General features: G+C 43.4%; 1 protein-coding gene across 1 annotated transcript; it reads left to right on the top strand.

Moving 5' to 3' along the window:
- The first annotated feature begins 4,499 nt into the window (after nt 1–4,499).
- LTV1 (LTV1 ribosome biogenesis factor) lies at nt 4,500–21,668 on the top strand. Its single transcript, XM_054024329.1, has 11 exons — nt 4,500–4,827; nt 6,936–7,067; nt 8,158–8,349; nt 10,440–10,527; nt 11,695–11,839; nt 12,521–12,764; nt 14,322–14,449; nt 15,412–15,554; nt 15,861–15,913; nt 16,737–16,937; nt 18,550–21,668. Exons 1-11 carry the CDS (start codon nt 4,825–4,827, stop codon nt 18,661–18,663), a joined length of 1,443 nt encoding a protein of 480 aa, XP_053880304.1. The 5' UTR covers nt 4,500–4,824; the 3' UTR covers nt 18,664–21,668.
- Nucleotides 21,669–21,879: the final 211 nt, after the last annotated feature.

Here is a 21,879-nt window from a genome sequence, read left to right as displayed (position 1 = left end):
AATCTCCCAGTGAAGAGAGCACATTGCATACTAAATCATGGTAAAGCTTCCAGACTTCAGAAAGTATCAACAGAGTAAAAAGAGAGAAAACGTGGAAAGTTATGAAGTTCTGGTGACACCTACTGAAAAATACTGAAATACATCCGAAAGATCATTCAACCGGTATTAATAATTCTCAGGTGCCTATACAAAGTAGCAGATATGTGACCATTTATTCAAAATTAAGAATGGTATCTTAACTGTCATCTCTTCATTTGCAACAACTAATGTTTTTTTATTGTCTCTAGACATATAAAAGGTAAAAAGTTATTTCACTTTCTTTAGGGCCATGCTGTATGCATACACAAATAAATCATATACAGGAGATAACTCGTTATCCAAAATGGGTCAGGAATACCGGTAATAAAGATAACAAAGTTTAGGAGTTGGATGGAGCCTTTAAACTCAGTCCTGGGCACAGGTACACCCAAGGGAGAGTATAGGAAGTAGCCCAGGGGAATCAGACTACCCTCGAGCTGGGGGTGGCTGTATTCCACTTTCTTAGGTCAGGAGGCCTGCACTCCACGGGTGCTCAACCCCCTGCCGGCGCCCTAGACTGTTTGCTGGGTGCTCAACTCCCTGCTGCAGCTGGGAGGACCACCTGAACCAGGTGGCAGCTATCCTGAGGACCCTAAGGGGGGCAAGTCTCACTGGAAACCCCAAGAAGTGCTGGATCAAGTGGAAAGAGACAACCTACCTTGGTTACACCTTGGGGCAAGGTATGTTATACCCCCTAATTGGGAAGGTACAGGCTCTCCAAGACTGACCCCAACCACTAAAAAACAGGTCCAACAGTTCCTGGGGTTGGTGGGATATTAATGGCGCTTCATACCTGACTTTGCCACAATTGCTGCCCCCTTAACTAGTCTACTTGCCAAAGACTAACCGCAGTGTGTCCAGGTGGTCCCGGCTGTGAGAAGGCATTCCGGGCATTAAAGGACCATCTGTGCCAAGAACCAGTGTTATATAGCCCGAACTTTAGATGCAGCTTCATTGTCCAAATGACTGGAACCGTCCTCTCCCAGGACATAGATGGGGAGGAATATCCAGTCCTCTTTATTAGCCAGAAGCTATTCCCATGAGAACGAAACTATTCGGTGATCAAAAGGAGGCCCTTGACATCAAATGGTCAGTAGAGGCCCTTCGATATTATCTCCTAGGGAGCCCCTTTGTACTGGTAACCGACCACACAGGGCCGGCACAACCCATTAGGCGACCTAGGTGGTTGCCTAGGGCTCTACAATTTGGGGGGCGGCGACTGCGGTGGTATTTCAGCGGCGGGACCTTCCGCCGCCTCTGTGGGGGGCGGCATTTCGGGGCGGGACCTTCCGCCGCTTAGGCTGGCAGAAAAGCTCGCGGCACTCCTGCGCCCACGCCCTCACGAGATGGCTCCAACAAATGAAGGACACCAACGCCCGATTACAGTGATGGTATCTGGCCTTGCAGCCATTTGCGTTTACTGTATAACATCGAGCCAGTAAGAAGCATGCCACTGCAGTTGCCTTATTGCGGCTGGAGAAAGGGAACCTGACGAGCCCTGGAGACCAGGAGCTGAGCTTGAGGGCGGGGGGATTGGATAGCAAAGGGGCTTGGTATCCCTCAGAGACTGACAGCGAGGGAGAGCCAGATGCTCCCTGGTGGGCAGGACCCAGAAGGCCTAGGCCACCACGCCAGAAGCGGAAGCACAGGACAGGAACAGGAAGTACAAGAGGCAGGCCTGCAGCTCAGCTGAGCTGAAGCCACCAAAGGAGGCAGATGTTTCTAGTTGCCGCTGAAGCTGGAACCCATGGAAGACTTTGGCTGCCCTGAGGAGACCGCTCAGGACTGCCTGACACTGAGGAGTTGCCAGGACTGCTGCACGCACTGCACCCAGGAGACACGGAGGATGACCCTTGGACACAGGTACACCCAAGGGGGAGAACAGGAAGCAGCCCAGGGGAACCACACTACCGTCTGGCTGTGGTGCTGCCGGAGACACTGTCAGCATGTTGCAGGTGGATTCCCCACTGACAGACCACTCTGCTACTGTTTGGGCGCTGGGCTGGGATGCAATGGAGTTAGGCAGGCCTGTGCCTCCTCCCCCCCCCACCATCCCACCCTTGGGGTGGCAGTAGTCCTCTTCCTTAGGTCAGGAGTCCTGCGCTCCATGGGTACTCAACCCCCTGCCGGTGTCCTAGACTGCTTGCTGGGCTCCCTGCCCTGGCTGAGGGCCTGGGCCCCCTGAACCACTCGTAGCTACCCAGCCTAAGGGTTAAAGCCTTTGAGTGTGTGGTCCCCTACCCTGGTGAGGTCCTTGGCCCCTGAACTATTCGCATCCCTACCCTGCCAATGGGTTGGGGCCGGAGAGCGCTAATTTCCCCATTTACTTAGTCTGTTTCAGGACCATGTGCACCAATGGGGGGTGGCCTCCCCAGAGACGACAGTGAGGGAGATCCACACCCACCTACATGCTTACAGTGACCATATGTCCCGTTTTGGCTGGGATGGTACCTTTTTAAAGCCCTAAACCAGCCATACTGACTTTTTTGACAAAAGTGGGCATTTGTTACATTTGCTCTTGCCAACTGATCATCGGTTGTCAAGAGCAAACTGGACAAATGCACAATTTTTTTGCCAAAAAAGTGGAGTGGGACCTCTAGCGGAGCACAGAGGAACATTCATGGTGGAGGGGGGAGAGGGATAGTGGCAATGCCAGCCCTGCGCTGGAGAGAGGGTTAGGGAGAGCAGCTCTGGCCAGCCAGTCCGCCCGCCCCACATGCTAGAAGGGAGATCGGGGCCTTGGGCGGCCCTGTGTGTGGGCAGGCAGCGCTCAGACCACCAGTCCCACGTAGGGTTGCCAACTTTCTAATTGGTTTTCTGCAAACAGCCTTGCCCTGCTCTGCCCCTTCTTTGAGGTCTGACACCCTCTCACTCCATCACCCCTCCCTCCGTCGCTCACTCTCCCCCACCCTTGCTCACTCACACCAGGCTGGGCAGGGGGTTGAGGTACTGGGGGGATGAGGGCTCCAGACGTCGCGCCACAGTGGGGCTGGGGATGAGGAGTTTGAGGTGCAGGAGGGGCTCAAGGCTGCAGCAGGGGGGTGGGGTGTGAGCTCTGGGAGGGAGTTTGGATGTAGGAGGGGGTTTGGGTGCGGGAGGAGGTGCAGGCTCCAGGTGGCGCGTACCTCAGGTAGCTCCTAGGCACAAGGGCAGCCGGGGAGCTCCATCCGCTGCCCCTGCTTGTGGCTGGGAACCACAGCCAATGGGAGCTGTAGGGGTGATGCCTGCGGACGGAGGCAACACGTGGAGACCCCTAGCCACTCCTGCACTTAGAAGCTGGCAGGACATGTGGGTGCTCCAGCAGCTGCACAGAACTGGGCTTTTAACAGCCCTGTCAGCTGTGCGGACTAGAGCCACCAAGTATTGGGGGTAGCCGTGTTAGTCTGTTTCTACAAAAACAACAAGGAGTCTGGTGGCACCTTAAAGACTAACAGATTTATTTGGGCATAGGCTTTCGTGGGTAAAAACCTCACTTCTTCAGATGCAAGAAGGCAGAGCCACCAGGGTCCCTTTCTGACCCAGTGTTTTGGTCAAAAACCAGCCACCTGGCCACCCTAGCCCTGTGGGCAGGCAGCAAGGGGTTTGGAGGACAAGCCCCACACATGGGCGGGCAGCAGAGGGACTCAGACCAGCCCCATGCACAAGGGGCATGGGGACCACGGGGGGAGGGGAGTAGCGTGCAGGCGACGGAGGGGGAAGAGGGGGGTCTGACTGTGCTTCAGATGCAGACCTTTTTTGGAGCGCCCTTTGCAGCTGGGGAGCGGCCTGTGTCCGTGCTACCCGAGCCTCCTCCCGCCTGCTACCCCCTTGCCGCTTGCTGGTGGCGGTGAGTATTGGCCCTACTCTCCCCACCCCTAGAGCCAAACTCCGGCCAGGTCCTACTCCCCCCTTGCACACGTGCCTGGAAGCACACCACGATCTCGGGAGTCGGAGCCGGGTCGGCACGTGCGGGGCATCGTGCCTCGGGGCGGGAGGAAAAGAGGATCCGCACGTGCGGACGCTGCCAGTGTTGTGTGGGTGGGGCAGGGTTACACCCGCTGATGCCCCCTGGCGTGTGTTGCTGGGGGAGATGAGAAAACGGGACACGTCGCGCCGACCCCACAACAGCCTGGCCCAGCCGGGGGCGAGACAGGCGGAGGGGCCGAAACACGGCGCCTGTCGGGTCCATTGCGCCGCCGGGGCGCCCACTCTGCGCATGCGCTGCAAGGGGAAAATCCGCGCCAAGCAACGTTCATTGGTATCTGCCTGTGTCTGAGACACGGCGACGGGGGCATGCTCGCGCCTCCCCGGGCTGGGAACCTGTCCCGCGTGCAGCTCCCTCCCCTCCCCCAGCCGCTTGTGTCCCTGCCCAGCTGCGGCTCACTCAGTGCGCATGCCCACTGTCCTCTTTGGGTTCCTCCAATCCACTCTCTCCGCCACTTCCACACGCCGGCGGGCAAAACCATTCCCGCAACGGTGGGGGTCGTGTTAGCGCCTGTGTCTCTTTCCCCCTGCCTTCCGCGAGAGGGCTTCCGTCACCCCTGGCAGTTCTTGACTCTGCGGCAGAAGGCTCATTTACTGCCACTGCGTTGGTTTGGAGCTGTCGATCCCCCCCGCCAACGGACAGGAGCTGGTTTATCCCAAGATGGCGGCAGTTCCCAGTTCCGGGCCGGGCCGACTCACGTGGGAGTGAGCCAGACTCGGGATTTCCCGTAGCGTGGTCCCCCACGACTGCAGAGCGCGCGCCGCTGCACCCGCTTCCGAGCCATGGTGAGTAACGGCCGCGGAGGAAGGAGGGGAGAGAGTATGAAACCTTCCTCACGGGAGGGGGGCGCGCGCTGTTGTCACTCGCTCTCTCTCCCCCCCCCCCGCGCTTTGCCCCCGGGCGCTGTGAGAAAACACCCCCCCCATGGGGCCGCAGGGAGGGCGGAGCGCCCCGCACCTCAGCTCAGCGACATTAACTCTGGAGCCTAATGATGACTGTGGCCACTTTACGCCCTAATGTTGGGGTGGGGGTTGGCCTTTGCTGGGAATTAGAAGGCGCTGCTGAGGAAGGCCGGTGTCTTTGATTAGTTGTCGTTTGTTAAATCGTGCCTAAGACCCATCACCACCGGGCTTGCATTGTGCTAGACGCTGTACAAACACAGAGTAGCAGACTGGCCCTGCCCTTAAGAGCTCACAGTTCAAGTAGCCAAGACAGACACAGGGTGGAAGAAGGAGTATATGTACAAGCTATCCCCAAGTATTCAGAAATCATCAAGCAGGCCTCAATCATCAAACTTTTTTTTAAAATGGTATGGGGATCTTTCAATTACATTCTTGTTTTGAAGCACCTGGCTTATATTTGCTTCAGAAGTTCAGGTGTTTTTCTATATCTATGAGGACTAGAAGTTCAGAGGATTTTCTAATGACAACTGAGATTCTCAGATAATCCTTTGGCTGTGGGAGAGTGCCTGTCTTTAAGAAAAACACCAATATCTCAAGCCTTGTGATAAAGTCAGGAGAGTTGGCAACAGTGATAAGTCACAAGGAGAGAGGAGGTGGAGAGACCCAGAAAAGAGGAAAGATTGGTGATGAAGAGAAACCAAGCGTAGAAATAGAGGTAGCCCTAAAAGGAGGCATAACTTTCCAGTGTGATAAAATACTGAACAGATATTAACTAAGCGGTATGTTTATTACATACACGCAATACTCTACCCTCCATCTCTGTGCAAACCTGCCACTGATATTGGCATATAGGATGGCGCATAGGTCTGAAATCATTTCCTGGTCCTGTACAGACCATAATTATAAGTGGAATTCTGCCCTCTCCACAGAATGGGCTTCAGAGGCACACTTAATAGTTTAATCCACAAGATACTGGGCTGTAGGAATGGGGACCTGGATTTTAAACATTGCATTTGTACCACCATTCTCCTGGAAATTCACAATTAGCAGTAGTGGCATATATGTCTGCTTACTTACAGTCTTGCATCTCATTTTGTGATAATTCCAGACATAAGATTCCAAAATGCAAACAATATTAAAAGCGTACCCTGGCAGCTGATACCTTCTTACACGAATGTATCCCAAATGCTACATAACATGTTACATTATCTGATTTACATTTTAAAATTACAAAGCAAGGAGGGGAAGGTTAGGCTTATTCTGTAACTTACACGATGAAAATGTTCTCTTATAATTTTTTAACCTGTCCGAGTTCCCAATAGTAGAACGGATTGGAAAAATTTATTTATATATATACACAGCTGTATAGAGAGTTGTAGAATATATTTCCAACAGGATAGTGCTTCAGATTGCTGAGGAATTCAGGAGGCTGAGATGGTTTATTGTATGTGGCAGTGGTTCAGTTGACAATTTCATTATAAGTAACTGGGCTAGAAATATATAGATATAATTTAGACAACAGTCTATATCTATATATGGGAAGCTACATTTGCCTGTCCTGAGGAATTTCCACCTGTCCATTTCCCTGTTTCCCAGTTTGAACTTTCTGTCACACATGCCCTGATGTTCAGAGTGCAGTTACTTAAGAACACCTGAGAGCACAGCTGAAAATCATGTACTGTAATCAGTCCGTAATTCATGTTTAATGTATAATTCTACAGAACACATATATATCTGCAGTTGACACTTAGAACATGTGAAGTGTATTTCTTTTAGATGATGCAGTGCATGTGGCAAGAACACATCTAATTTTGGTTTGCTTTTTAAGCCCAGCTGTTCAAGAGTATGTAACATTTTCTGAAATTTTATAGCAAAGAATGTGTGTGTGTGTGTATATATGTGTTGGGGAGGAAAGGGGTTCCTTAGAAAAGTTTTTTATATATATATATATATATATATTTTATAACCAGAACATAACTTTTCTTTTGCAGCCTCACAGAAGGAAGAAACCCTTCATAGAGAAAAAAAAAGCTGTAACGTTTCACCTGGTACACAGAAGTCAGAGGGACCCTTTGGCAGCTGACGATACTGCACCTCAGAGAGTTCTGTTGCCTTCACAGAAGGTAAATGCTCACTTCGACCATGGAAGCTTGGATTAGAAATTAATATTGCAGGAGAGTAAAATGATTATAAGATTTTACTATTCAGAGTCATAACTTGAGAAAAAGGGAGATGGATTGGGAATAGGTTTTAGTTAGAAAATTGGACTGAAATCTACCACAATGTAAGAGGCTGGATGTTTGTGTTTTTGAGAACACACTCAAAACTTTATAATTTTTTACACTCCTATACAGACAAATCCTCAGCATTTTACTAAACACTTCCTAGTGAGAGAATTTTCCCAAGCCAGAGGTGGTTATGGTGGATGCGAGGCGGGGGTGCAGAACCCACCAGCGAGGTCCAGGGACAATGTACCGTTGATAAACCCTGGAATTTAGGAGATCAAGGCTCCCAGCCTCAAAATTAATCCATGCTGTCTCTGTGTAGTGAACAGTCATAATAAATCTCTGTGCAGTGAATGTGTATTCGTATAGCTTCTGTACACACAGAGATTTGCAAAAGTTTTGTAAGTAAATGTTTTGCTCATGGGCTGAACACCTTGTTAAGTGTGTGTTGGATTCAGAGCTGGCTCTAACTTTTTTGCCGCCCCAGGCAAAAAAGAAGAGCACCGCCCCACCGTAACACACACCCCTCCCTCCCCCCCCCAGTGCCAGGCCGCACCGCACCCTGCCCGGCCGAAACAAAACAAAAAAACACTCGAGCGCCACCCCACTGTGAGCGCCCCCCTGCCACCCCAACATTGGCCACCCCTTCTAAGGTGCTGCCCCAAGCACGTGCTTGGTCGGCTGGTGCCTGGAGCCGGCCCTGGTTGGATTGGTTTTTAAAACAAAAGTTTAGTTATACTACAAAACTGATCTTGTGTGTTTTTTAAAAAAAAAAAAATATTCCTTCCCAATCCTTCAGACTAAGGTTGTTTTCATTTCTGTCTTTTATCTATTTGGGGGCTTTGTTTTTGTTTTTTTGTTTTTTCTGCAAGGTGTCCTTGTTTTTCAAGATGAGGATTCCCAGGTTATGTATTTGAGATCGACATTCTTGCTAATGAATTTGAATCTGATCTAATTTATTAATCCTAATCTTTTTTACAATCTCAAGGGAGATGAGGAACAGAGGAGAGAAGAGCAGAGGAAATATGGAGTGTTCTTTGATGATGACTACGACTACTTGCAGCATCTAAAAGAAGCCTCTGGTCCCTCAGAGCTAATCCCATCTGATGTGTCTGGTCAACAGAGCAGGATTATAGTGAGAGGGGAAGGAGAGAGAGAGGAAGAAAGTCAACAAATTCCAGTAAGTATGGTATTTGCTGCACTGTTGACCATTCTTGTATTGTATCTTGCCGAGTTTAACATCCTGTAAATCCCGCTACATGTTTAAATTTAATAACCTTGTTCAAAAAACGTTCATGTGGTTATAAGCTACTTATGAAGGATTCCGTTTTTCCCAGGCACTTTGGCATACCAAATTTCCTATTTGATCATAGGCAAAAGTATTATATTGGCAATTAATGATCCATTCGTTATTTAGAAGCTGCAAAGCCCTTAAATGATTTTCATCATGACAGTGAGGGTTCTTGTGTGACCCAAAAGGGATGGGATCCCATAATAGTTGTATGAAAAAAACCATGCGAGTTGCTCTCACTACTTTTGCATTTGTTTATAATTATTATAAAACACTCAGATGTTGTGGTAATGGATTGTGAAGAAATCTTAAATAAGTAGTAATAAACTAGAAACTATATCAAATATTGGTTAAAAAAGTAATGAAACAGAATCTGGGGAAAATACAGGTGAATGCTTCCAATGTTGAGTACAGTGAAGTTTTGACCTTCAGTAGTGTGCCAGAACACTGTTAGTGGTTTGGAAAGCTATTAGGTAACCCTCACACACAGTGGAGTGTGCAAGAAAAGTGTACAAACTGAATCAACGATAGCTTATTTTAAGGGCCTGGGGAAGTGTGGCTCTACAGAGTTTTTCAATTTTGATGAAAACTGGCACATATGTTGTCATAACTATAAAGGGAAGGGTAACATAGTACTGTACACAGGACAGCTAAAATCCCTCCTGGACAGAGACTCCAAAATCCTTTTCCCTGTAAAGGGTTAAGAAGCTCAGGTAACCTGGCTGGCATCTGACCCAAAGGACCAATAAGGGGACAAGATACTTTCAAATCTTGGTGGGGGGAAGGCTTTTGTTTGTGCTCTTTGTTTTGGGGGTTGTTCGCTCTTGGGACTGAGAGGGACCAGACATCAATCCAGGTTCTCCAAATCTTTCTGAACAAGTCTCTCATATTTCAAACTTGTAAGTAAACAGCCAGGCAAGGCGTGTTAGTTTATCTTTGTTTTCTCAACTTGTAAATGTACCTTTTACTAGAGCGTTTATCTCTGTTTGCTGTACTTTGAACCTAAGGCTAGAGGGGTGTCCTCTGAGCTCTTTAAGTTTGATTACCCTGTAAAGTTATTTTTCCATCCTGATTTTACAGAGAGGATTTTTACCTTTTTCTTTAATTAAAAGCCTTCTTTTTAAGAACCTGATTGATTTTTTTCCTTGTTTTTAGATCCAAGGGGGTTGGATCTTGATCCACCAGGAGTTGGTGGGCGGAAGAAGGGGGGATGGTTAATTTCTCCTTGTTTTTAGATCCAAGGGGTTTGGATCTATATTCACCAGGGAATTGGTGAAGAGTTTCTCAAGGCTTCCCAGGGAAGGGAATAAGCTTTGGGAATGGTGGCAGCGGACCAGATCTAAGCTGGTAGTTAAGCTTAGAAGTTTTCATGCAGGCCCCCACATTTGTACCCTAAAGTTCAGAGTGGGGAAGCAGCCTTGACAAATGTTTTTAAAACTAAGTATATTTTGACCACGTTATAAAAAGTTCCATAAAAGTCATTACTTTGGAAGCACTGTTTTTAAGTTTAAAGTCTTGCACATAGAAAGGGCTTTAGAAGGGAAATCTTAAAATGGTCTTTAGTAATGCTTATGCTATTAAGGAAATAGAAAGTTGCTTCTGGTTATTTCCTGCACAACCATTTCCTCAGTCACATCTTGAAAGCTTTCAAACAATCTTTGTACTGGGGGAATATGCATACTAAGGGCAAAAATCCTTCATTGGCTAACTTCCATTACTTAGTCCAGTAAAGAAACAAGATGAGGGAGGTAATAACTTTTATAGGACCAACTTCTTTTGGTGAAAAAGACAAGATTTTGAGCTACAGAGTTCTTCTCAAGTCCACTAAGAAACTCAGTTAAAATCCTGTTTTCTCCAGGTAAGTAAGCAGTAATTTTCAAAGATTTGTCTCTGTCAGAGTACTCAAAACATATGATCACTCTTGCATCTTTAAGACTACTTAAAATAAATAACTGTTTTGTTTCCTTTTTTGTTTAAAGTCTCCCACTATTAAGTTGCCTTCCTCAGTGTTTGCCTCAGAGTTTGAAGAGGATGTGGGACTGTTAAATAAAGCTGCTCCTGTTTCAGGTACCATACAACTCTTTACCTGTTCTTCTTTTGTGAAGCTAATGGTCCTCTTGGTGACCTAGGTGAAATTATATTTTTGTTAAACATTAAGGTTGTTCATCTATTGATATTATTGTTTTGCTTCAGGTACGTCTCCATAATTGAGGAGAACCAAAAAGTGACTCAAGATTTATTTTCCTCAGTAATTGAATCGGTGCCTTTCTTTGGCATTATATAGTAACTGGTTCTAATCCTTGGGTTTGTTGTATTGTGCAGGAAACCCTAGTTGGGAAAGGAGGAAGGGGGGGGGGGAAATTCTTCAGAGTGTTTTTTTTTTTTTTAAAGGAATTTTGTCAGTCCTTTAATGCCCCATTCCTTTATTGGGTTATGTGCAAGTATATCTTTGTGCCCCTGTAGAGTCCCACTGATGCAAAAGTTCATCTACATGCATCCCAGTATAGAACTGGGGCTTCATTCTCAAAGTTTGTCTTCCTTGAAAGAAAAGTAAATTCCATTCAGCATCCCAGTGTTGTAGTCTTAAACTGTAGGATGATTTAAGTGTTCAGTGTTACAAAGATGCACAGTGTGCTTGCATAATATACCTGTGTGTGCCATTCTGGTATAGCATCTATCACACATTCTCTGATTGGGGTTTAAAATCCATAGTTCCTTCTGGCCAGAAAGGTGAGTTTTAATGACAACTGTGCAACAAACTGAAATAGAGGATTAGTTTTGTGGTCTGTGTGTGTGTAATTTAGAAAGGGTGTGTGTGTGTGTATGTACATTTTTTTTATGTATATATAAAAAAATACTGCAATGGAGGATGTATGTACTCCAAACATAGGAGAAGCAGTCATCCAAATCAGAATAAATCATGTATAATTGGTGAGAAAAGTCACATGTTATCATGTGTTCAGACTATTGGACCACACATCTGTCTGACTTCTAATGAGCAGAGTTATAGTTTTTAATTGAAACATTATACACTGTCAGATTCAACTCAGCAACCTTGTCCTGTGCTTCTAATGAATTCTTTAAAATTCTTCCCCTCCTTCCCAAAAAGGGGTTATTTGAGCTCCGCAAATAGCTCCACTTAGTACAAATTAGCATTTATAGTTGGGAACCTTTGTTTCTGGGAAGTGGCTTGGGGATGCAATGCCAATTTTAAAGCATTCTTTTCCATTATAGGACCCCGTTTGGATTTTGACCCTGATATTGTCGCAGCTCTTGATGATGACTTTGACTTCAATAATCCAGATAATCTTCTCGAAGATGACTTTGTCCTAAAGGCCAGTGAGCCAGGGAAAGGGGTCTGGAAAGGAGAAGACTGTCGGTATATGAAGCTTTGCAGAACTCTTTAATGTCATAACAAATAATGCAATATTGTCCCTAGTTCTTTTTTTGTTTTTTGTTTTTTATCTGTTTGAAACAACACTAAATTCACAAATATATGGAATTTACTTAGTAAACAGGATTATGAGATCTAAACTGTGTTTCCAAATCTAACGCAATCTCAAAACACTTCCAGTATTATAGGCAATAATATTACAGGTGGTCATTGTAGTGTGTTTACAAGACCTTGAGAAACATCTTGTTACTATGAAGTGAGGTTTCATGGGTATTTCTAGCATTAGCTACTGGTACCACTTCTTTCATAAGCACATGCATAGTTTTACTCATATTAATATTCCAGTATTCTTTTGCTTTCTCTTTCTTTTCTGGTCCCGTTTCCTGATGTATAACCAGACATGCTGCATTTGGAACACCAAGGGAACAACCAAGTGTGAAAGCATTTCTGGCTATTCACCCTAATCACATATTTATTGGTACACCCTGATTTTAACTTTGGGCAGCACTTTTACTACTAAACATTTCAACTTCTTGTATCTGCATGAGAAGAATCTTTTTTTAATTTAACTTGGCATAAGTTTGAGGTGATAAAATAACACAGGGTAGACTCTGACAGGCTATACCCATTTCTTAAGTGGCTGATCTACAGATATATTCTACTCAGGAGCTCTGATACTGAGGATGAAGATGAGTGGGAGGATATGGATGATGGAAAGGACAACAACAGTAGTGATGAAGATTATGATTCAGAGGGTCCTTTGTCGGATGATGAGGGAGTTAGTGGAGAGATGAAAGAGTTTCTTTTCATGCAAGAAGAAACCAAGAGTCGTTTCACAGAATACTCCATAACTTCGTCCGTAATGAGAAGGAATGAACAGCTGACCCTGCTAGATGAGAGATTTGAGAAGGTGAGGTAGCTCACTGATAAAAATGTTAAGAAGCCCCAAGTGTATGAGAGAGAGGATATTTTAAACCTGTTTCTCTGTGCTTTTTACCCCATCCTGCTCTCCCCCATCCCAAATCCTGTAAGCCAGTGGCTTTCAAATTTTTTAGGCTGCGTACCCCTTTCCAGATAAGATAGTCTACTGTACATCGCCACCTGAGATAGGTGGAGGTGATTTGGGGGCGGGGGGCATGCAGGGTCACATGACAATCCCCCATCACCCCTGATTTTTCAAACTGGGGGGGGACATCCAGGGGGATGCAGAGGAATGTTCAGGGGGCAAGTGGCTACGTCAGGTGTCTTGGGCCAGCCCTGCATGCCTGGGCTCAGGGAGGGAGCGCCACCTCTGCTCTCCAACTCACCTCAGTGGGCCAACCAGCCTGTCAGGGTGTGGGGGGAGACAACCAAAAATTGTAACTCATGGCAGGGATTACAAAAAGTTTGAAAACAGCCCCCCACGTCAACGTTCCTCCGCACCCCCTTAGGGGGCACCCTCTACGGTTTGAAAACGTCTGATTCTCAGTCACATACAGAAAGGAAATGTACACCAATGCAGCTGCGGTTTTAATTTTAAGGCGATTAAACATTGATTAGATTGCCAATTCTTACTAAATAAAATGTGTTGTCCGCCATTACAGGATTTTTCTTGCATACCCCAGTTTGAAAACCACTGCTAAGCTGATCCATGCGCATAGACCCTTTTGCATTACAAGAAATGAGTTTGAGTATGGGTTTTAAATGGTTCTCATCCAATGCATGGTTGTATTATCTCATTCACATTAAAAGGCCGCAGGGATGTAATCCTAACTATGGATTTCCTCTTTTCTTGCCTCCAACAATTATAATAATTTCCATTGCTATGGGGCGATGTTGAATCTCAAGCAGTAAAGGATATATAATTTGTCAAATCACATTTCCATCTGTAAAGTGGGGGTGGTATTTTAGTCCTGTGAGATGGATTTATAAGATGTTTTAAAAGTGCTTTGATCTAATTGTATGAAGTGTGGTGGATGCATGAAGTCTAACTTTTCCAGTAGGCAGTGGCAGTCTAATTAATTTACTTAATTATCCCAGTGTCCCAAAGAGAAATGAGTAATTTGACTATGTAACATTGAAAGATAATTAATTTACTATTGGTATGCTTATGTCAATTGGAGGTAAAGGAGAGAGCCTGCTGCAGGCCTACCCTTCACTGCTGCTACTACTACTGTATTTGTTTTGTAGACTTGTTTCAAAGACTTCTATGAGGGGAGAAAGAAATGGAAGTGAATGGAAAGAAATTATCATTATTGTTACCATAATGCTAAGGAGACCTAGTCCTGGAGCAGGACCTCATTGTGCTAGGCACTGTAAGAACACAGAACCGACAGTCTCTGCCCTGCAAAACTTTTTGTTATAAATAGTGTGAAAATGAATTTTTAATATCCAGAGAAGCTGTTGAACAACATTGCATTTGTCTCACACATGCAATCTAGATGCAAATATTCATCATTCGTTTAGCTTTGTTTTTTTTCCTTTTTAGTTCTTTGAACAGTTTGATGACGATGAGATCGGAGCGTTGGATAATGTGGAATTAGAAGGCTTTATTCACACCGACAGCACTCGGTTGCAAGAAATCCTGAATGACTACTACAAAGAGAAAGCTAAGGAGTGTGTAGAATCACTTTTAGAGCTACTTATGTGAATCAGAACTAACACTAATTACACGTTACTCACTCTAGTGACATGTTATCTCACTTATTAAGATAAAATCTGAGTTTTAATTTACTTTGATGGAGACCGTATTTTTGTTTGTAGGATGTAATTAGTTTAGTGTTTGTAAAATATTCATATTTTTATTTAGCAGTGGATTTCTATTGAATTGAGTGGTGATGCACCAAAGTGATATGGAGTGGGTTTTTTGATGCTTGCAGTCTTACTGAAAATTGTATCTCACTTAACTACAGCTAATGTTCAGAGGCCTTCTTAGCCCTTCTGATTTGCAAGGAAGTTACTGATTTGGACTGAGGTTTCCTCTACCATGCATCTTTCTGTTGTAACTGACCCTGCAGCAGAGTATCTCCATCTGTTGTTGTGTACAGAACCAAGAGCAGAACCTGTTATGTACATAGTGGAATGATTTGTGTATCATGATTGTATACCTGATTGATCATGTATACCTAATTGAACACTTATGACCCAATCCTTTGCATTCAGATGTGGAGGGGGGACAACAGCCAGCCATTCGGTTCACTGATGTTTCCTCCTTCCTGCATTCAGGTGCGCCAAATATTCTTGAAAGTAGAGGCAGCTTTCTTCGCAATCTACCTCTGACAGTGCAGATATTTAAATAGTCTGGTTATTTTGGAGATTTGTGGAGAGAGAGGATAGGGGAAAGGAAAAGAAATTCCCATGTCACATTACTAAGTGGTTTGTTTTTGTTTTTAACACAGGTAGGAATGTTTTTTTTCTGTCTTTTGCAGGGAGGGGGTTATGTAGTCACAGATTTAAATAAAAGGGGTGGAGGGAAAGGGTAAGCCTTCATTCTTTTTTTCAGTGTTAGGAAGTTATAGTGAAATTCTTATTTTTTCCTTTCCCTGACTCCCACCCTCTTCTCTTACCTTCTCTAAAAGCTGTGTGAAACCTGATGCTCTTGAACCAAGAAAGGATTTAGATTCTCCCCTTAATGAGAAGGGTGAGAAAGAAGAAGAAGAAGAAATCGTAACTTTAGTTATTGAGGAACCCAAAGAGAAGTGGGATTGTGAATCCATTTTGAGTAAGTATGTGAGGCTCTTACTTTTTCCAGGGATAGTAAAGCAGATGGTAGAATGTCTTGTTATTGGTAGCCAGGTTTCTAGTTAAAATAGCTTCTGCATTTCTCTGCGCTTTTGACTGGCACATAACAGCATACATTCTCATTAAAGAAATTTGGCCAGGGGTGTATTAAATGCACTAAAACATAACTAATTGCCATGAGCCTTTCAAATTTAATATATAACTTTTAAAAAAATTGCTATGCAAATTGGGGTTGTATTTTTCAGTGTACAACCCTTCATTATCTTTGTTTTCTTTCTTGCCTTAGGTACATACTCAAACTTGTATAATCATCCAAAACTTATTGAGGAGCCAACAAAGGTAAAATCATTAGGCTTATTTTCTATATTATATGAAGTTTACAGAAGTCTAAGCAGCAGCATGGCTTGTAGAGTCAAGACAAAGACAGTTACTTTCCTGTTGGCTGTATTTGTCTTTGAGTTGACCTGCAAATGGGGTGTGGAGGTAGGAATGTTGTGTTCTGTTTTGCTGCTTCATGATTTTTAAAACATTTAGTAGGTGGCTTTTTTAAAGGTGGGAAAGGGGGCAAGAAAGGAAGAAAATTCAAAATTTGCATAACCTGTTTTTCCTGCAGAATTAGTAAGATTATCTCACAAATATCAAGAGCGTACAACCTGTGCATATTTGCGAGAAATCAGTTCTTTTGGAGGTGGATCTCTACTGTCCCTTTTAGGACTGAGAACTCTCACCACAGTTCTTTTGTCCTCCAACGACTTCCCCAGCAAAATTTAAAATGCATCTTGATATTTCTAAAGTTCAAAAAATAAAGCAGACCTCCTCATAAAGAAGCAAAGAGAATACAACCCTATTTTTTTCCTTACTAGTTACCTTTAAGTAAAACTTAAATAAAAGGAGGGAGGGAAAGTAATGTTAAATATAACTTTTAAGGCCAACTTCTGCCACAGATATGTACGTGTAGTTCTTGTTGAGTTTGATGGGAAATCGTGCATCTATTTGAGGGCAGAATTTGGTTGTGTGTTCACTATTGGAAAATTTGTAGCATTATTGGTGGTTCTATGTTATTGCTGATAAGAAGGGTGATCCATAAACCTTGGAAGAAAAGCAGGTGGAGGATGGAGGGTTAAAGACAACTAATTCATTGGCACATTTGTCTGTATTTTAGTCCAAACCAATCAAAATTTCTCACAAGAGTGGAATCCCACTGGATATCTTGCCTCAGAGAGGTCTTACGGCTAAGCAGACTGAACGCATGCAAATGATTGATCAAAGTGATCTGCCAAGAGTATCCACACAGCCACGTTCCAAAAATGAGAGCAGAGAGAATCGAAAAGCTAGAAAACAAGCTATAAAGGAAGAACGAAAGGTAAAATCTAGTCTTTAATATTTTAAGACAACCTCTCGGGGAAAATCTGTTGCTCTGTTCCTCGTTATTCTGTTTTTTAAAAACAATTTATTTTGTTTCTGGGAATTATTGGGAAAAATTCACTGGTCTTCAAGGGTTGATTTCTGTATCTTTCTGGAAAATACCATTCACTGGAAAGTTCGATTATTATTTTTCCCCAAAAGTAGGAAAACGTTTTCTTGGTAATCATTCTGCAAAGATTCTCAATTTCTTTCAATAGCCTTTTCTCTCTACTTAGTTTTCCCTCTTCTGTCTGCTCTTAGTTTCTCCCTCTCTGTCTTTGGTCTGGTTTTGTTTTTGTTTTATTTTGTCCCCTCCCCCTCCCCCCCGGGCTGTGACTACAGAAAGTAAATTCACTTCCTACTTTCAATCTTTTCTGGTACTGCCGCCACCACCACCACCATCACTCTGGTTTCATTTATTCTGACCTTTAAAAGCTGGATCATGCTAGCCACTGGCAAAGGAAAAAACAGAAGAGGTAGCTGAAACTGGAGTCTTTTTTGTTATATAAAAGTCTAACATGCTTCAACCTGGGAAAAGAGAATGTGAAGCAGCATGTCTCTAAAACTTAGATATTACTCCTGGGGGAATTCTGCGCCACTGCGCAATGCAGAATTTTGTAGAAATTAGTGCACACGCAGATTTTCCTTTCCCCTCACAGAAATGGGCTGCAGTGCTGATAGCTGCCACCAGGGACCACTGGATTCAGCAGAGCATAGCTTGTACACCGAAGACTCTGCTGGGGGGAGGGTGAGGGAGCTAAAGGGTTCCTGGCAGCTACAGTTCCCAGCATTCCCTGACGGAAGGAGAGGGCGGCACGCCGGAAACTCTGCAAGCCTGAGACCGAGCATCAGGCTTTCTCTCCCGTCTGGATCCCTGGAAGGGGGGCCCCACAGCTGGGCTCTAGGGGGAAGGAGAGTTGGGTATCTGGGCTAGGGATGGGGTGCGGGTATCTGGGCTGGGGTGCCCCACGGTTGGGTTCTGGGGAGGAGGGGGTTTGGGTGTATGGGTGGGGGTGCAGAGAAATAGGAACGGGGTTGTCACAGGGTTTCTAACTCTACTCCTGGGGGAGATTTTCTGTGTGTCTGAATTGTTACAAACATACTTGGTGACTGGTATTTTAAAATAAATTACCAAAATAATTGAAACTGGCATGATTATGTAGTGTTCTTTTGACAAATAAAATTTGGAGAATTTTTAACAATTTTTTGGCACAGAATGCCCCCGGGAGTAAGATACGTGGGGCACCCTATGCTACAGGTGCTACAACGGTACTGTTGCAGCACTGCAGCTATTTCACTGAAGTATAGACGCTTACTTCCATCAACATAGTGGTGACTGCACTGGGGCATAGATTGTCTTAACTATATCTCTTGGGTATGAATTTTTCATACCCATGAGCGATGTTGCTAAGTCAACCTAAGTTTATGTGTAAACCAGGCCTTATTTAGCATGTCTCGGAAAGTTATTCAGATATCTCCTTTGGATTGTGAAGGTGTTGGGGAGTGAATTATATACTTCTCTGCAAATCTCAAAAATAGGTTTTTAATGTGTAAGTCCTTCATGTTTGCAGGAACGGAGAATGGAGAAGAAAGCCAACAAATTAGCCTTCAAGTTGGAAAAAACAAGGCAAGAAAAAGAACTGCTCAATCTGAGACAGAACGTTCAAGGGCTCAAGCTGTCGTAGTGGAACAGATGACTTTCATATTGTGGAAAGTTCTTTGCATTGTTCTTTGTGCTAGGATCTTGGGAAGACAATGACTCTCTTAACCTTGTCCCGTCATGGACAGAAGTTCATAACATGGTATTTGAATTTTTCTATAACCAGATCCAGTAATTACATTTAAAAAGATGGGAAAACAGCTGAAACAATTTTTGGTTACAAATTAAAATTTACAGTAGTATTACTGTATTTTTCTGTCATGAACATAACATGGCAGTTATTTATAAACTGAATTACACTGGGAGCATGTTAGGATACTTAAATTACAGAAAAATATGTATCTTCTATGCAACAGGTTTTGTATATATTGAGAAAATTTAACTATTATGATTCAAGAGCCCTCGGTGCTGTTTCTTGATTAGATTTACCTATCTGAATGTGCATAAAATAACTTTCCCTCCCTTTATAATGGTATTTAAATGCAGGTTCATTTGGAAACCATGCTTTGACCTTAGCACAGTTCAGTATATCAAGAATATGCAGTATTTTCCCCCAAGCCCTGTCCAACTGTCTAAGGTATCTATTTCTGTTTGAATACTATTGTGAAGAGTATTGGAAAATCGTATTTTCAGAGAGATGTTTAGAAAACTGTTTTAAATGTAAGGGTTGTCTAAATTCACATGGTTGTGCGTTCCATTTCATTTGGCGGGCGAAATAATTAAAGATATTTAATGCAAGATTTAGGTTGTACATTTAAAATCAAAGTTAGCAACTTTAACATCATAATTTCCTCATGAAATTAACTTGGCTGTATTGAACAGTCTTGCATACAGTGTTTGCTATAAAATATTCAAACAGTAATAAGTCAAAACTATACACACCCAGATAAAAAGGAGTAGAGTATGCTACATACATGTGACACAATAAAAATTCTGTTGCACTTCCTGACTTTCTGGGACCTAAACTCTGCAGCCTTAGCATTGCACTGTGAGGGAGCTAAACTATAAATGCAAACATTGGTGCTGTATGGGGTCTAAATCATCCATGACCTAGGCAGGAACCTCTTGGAGATGGGCAGTGGTTCATCCTAATCAGACACCGTAAACATCTTAGTTCTGACTCTAGCATTGGCTTTGATATCCTTCATTCTGTTGATGGCAGTGGGCCTATACACCTCAGAAAGGTGAGCAAGAGTTGCCCCTTTATGAGCAGAAAAGGGAAGTACCTAATCTTTGTAGTTCCACAGGACCACAACATGAACATCCTTTCATGCCGTCTTGCCATGGTCAGCTCAATGTAAAAGTCTCTGTGTATGCTGCTTGCGGGTGGGAGATTCTGGTAGAATCATAACCTATTTCTAGGATATCTGGTACTATTTTTGGAAGAATTCTGGACTGGTGCCCAGGATATAAGAGGAGAGAATTTAAATTACTGTTAATTTAATCTCATCCCAGTTGGCTAAATCCTGAGCACTTTAGGACTGGTGCCTGTGAGGCTTAAAGAAAAAAATATTTTTTTTTATAGTTTTTTTTTTTTTTTTTTTTTTTTTTTTTTCCTTAAGAAAAACTAAGTTTTTGTCAGGTTGTTTTATTGCTTTTGGAAGTTTCTTTAAGTTCAACACAAACTTTCTCTCCTCTATGGGTCTGATGTAATTGTTTAAATTTCTGTTGATCCCTGTGTGAACTGTGTGAACTGACACAGCAGTACATACATTTCCCTTTCTGTTGTCCTTATGAACACTAAATGAAGATGAGCAGAAAGCAGTGTGAATCCTCTGTTTATAGAAACTTTTCAGAGTGCTTTGGTTATAACATCTATTGCTGCTTGTGAGATTGAACTATTGAAATTCAAACCTAAAATCAGTTTCCTTTTCTCTCAAATCTCTTCCCATGGTCTATATTAACCAAATCTGTAGAAATTAGCTCACCTAATTATGATATCTGAGGAGGGGGGAAATTTTGTAGAAGTCCTGTATGACAAAAACATCTTTGTTCATGCTTTCATTTGACTTTTAGCTATACTAGTTTTCATGTATATCATAGGATACGGCAGGATGTATGTGTCATAATGGTTAATTATTTGGTTGCTAATAACTGGCAACTTGGATTATTGCAAGCACTTGAACTGTGCAAGTAAAAGTTGACCACCTAGCACCCATGTTTCCTGAAAGTGTTTAAAGAGGGAATTTGAGAAACTTGCATATAGAGATGAGTCAGATGCATGGAACAGGTGAGTAACGTGCAAAGCTTAATATTTAGAGTAAAGTGTAATTTTGTGGGTTAATGAACATGAGTTTATTAGAAATATTGCCACATGTTCTAAAAGAGTACTATGATCTAGCTGCTAAAGTACACAAACCATAATCCTCTGCAGTTGGATATTCTGTTCAGTTGCTGAAGCAGAGGTGGGAAGTCATGAAAAAGGGTATTCTGCTTGTAGCTAGGCTTTGCTGCCAAAACTCTGTGCCAGATCAAGCAAGAAAAATCTTAATTTATTTTGTCCATTCCTAAAGAGTAATCACAATTTCTTTAGCTATTCTGATATTTGATTTGCCACAGTCAGTGTCCTGATATGCCTTGCATTATGCCATGAGAATGTTAGTAATACTCTATAAGCCAGTTTGGGAATGTTTCTGTGCTCTAGTTGCCTCCAGGAAGGTGAAGCAGGCCTGTTCTTCCCATTGCTGCTTTATTACTGTATTATTTCCTTTCTCTCTTGGTTTACCACCTCTATAGAGTAAAAATAAATGAAAGGTAAGGATAACAAGAGCAGGCCAGAGCAGGAACAAAGACAATGGAAAAGTCGAGTGTTTTTAAAAGGGAGAGAACAGTGGGTGGAATAGAGGTTAAAAAGATGTTGGTTGGAAACAATGAAATTGAGGAGAGCTAATGGAATAGAGCAAAAGGTTATAAAATTACTTTGGTCCTCCATTGTTAACAATGTCACTGCTAATTGTTGTAATCAAGTTACTGTATATGCCTTGGTATTCTTTTCATAATGTCTGCTACAATAAAAAAAACTTGCCAAGAGTCTCATACTGCTAAGTGGCAAACCTTGCCTTCACTTCTATGAGATTACGTGCAAACCCTTATACCTGCAAGTCTGTGTTTTGTTTTGTTCCCCTCCCGCCATAAATGGAGGAGGGGCCGGGGTTGGACCTCTTTACAGGTACACTCCAGCAATCTACTGTTTTTGCCTAATGCTGTGCTCAGTGTGGAGAGATTGATATGAAATCAGATT

This window comes from Malaclemys terrapin, chromosome 3 (genome assembly GCF_027887155.1).
Source record: "Malaclemys terrapin pileata isolate rMalTer1 chromosome 3, rMalTer1.hap1, whole genome shotgun sequence".
NCBI classification, from domain to species: Eukaryota; Metazoa; Chordata; order Testudines; family Emydidae; genus Malaclemys; species Malaclemys terrapin.
Note: the sequence above shows the minus strand (reverse complement) of the source record. Positions and strands in the feature narration are given on the sequence as shown.

Excerpts from the sequence above, each read along its gene's own strand:
- LTV1 (XM_054024329.1), top strand. Across the intron at positions 7,068-8,157 it reads TTCTGTTGCCTTCACAGAAG|GGAGATGAGGAACAGAGGAG; the intron begins GTAAATGCTCAC and ends TACAATCTCAAG. Across the intron at positions 12,765-14,321 it reads TAGATGAGAGATTTGAGAAG|TTCTTTGAACAGTTTGATGA; the intron begins GTGAGGTAGCTC and ends TTTCCTTTTTAG.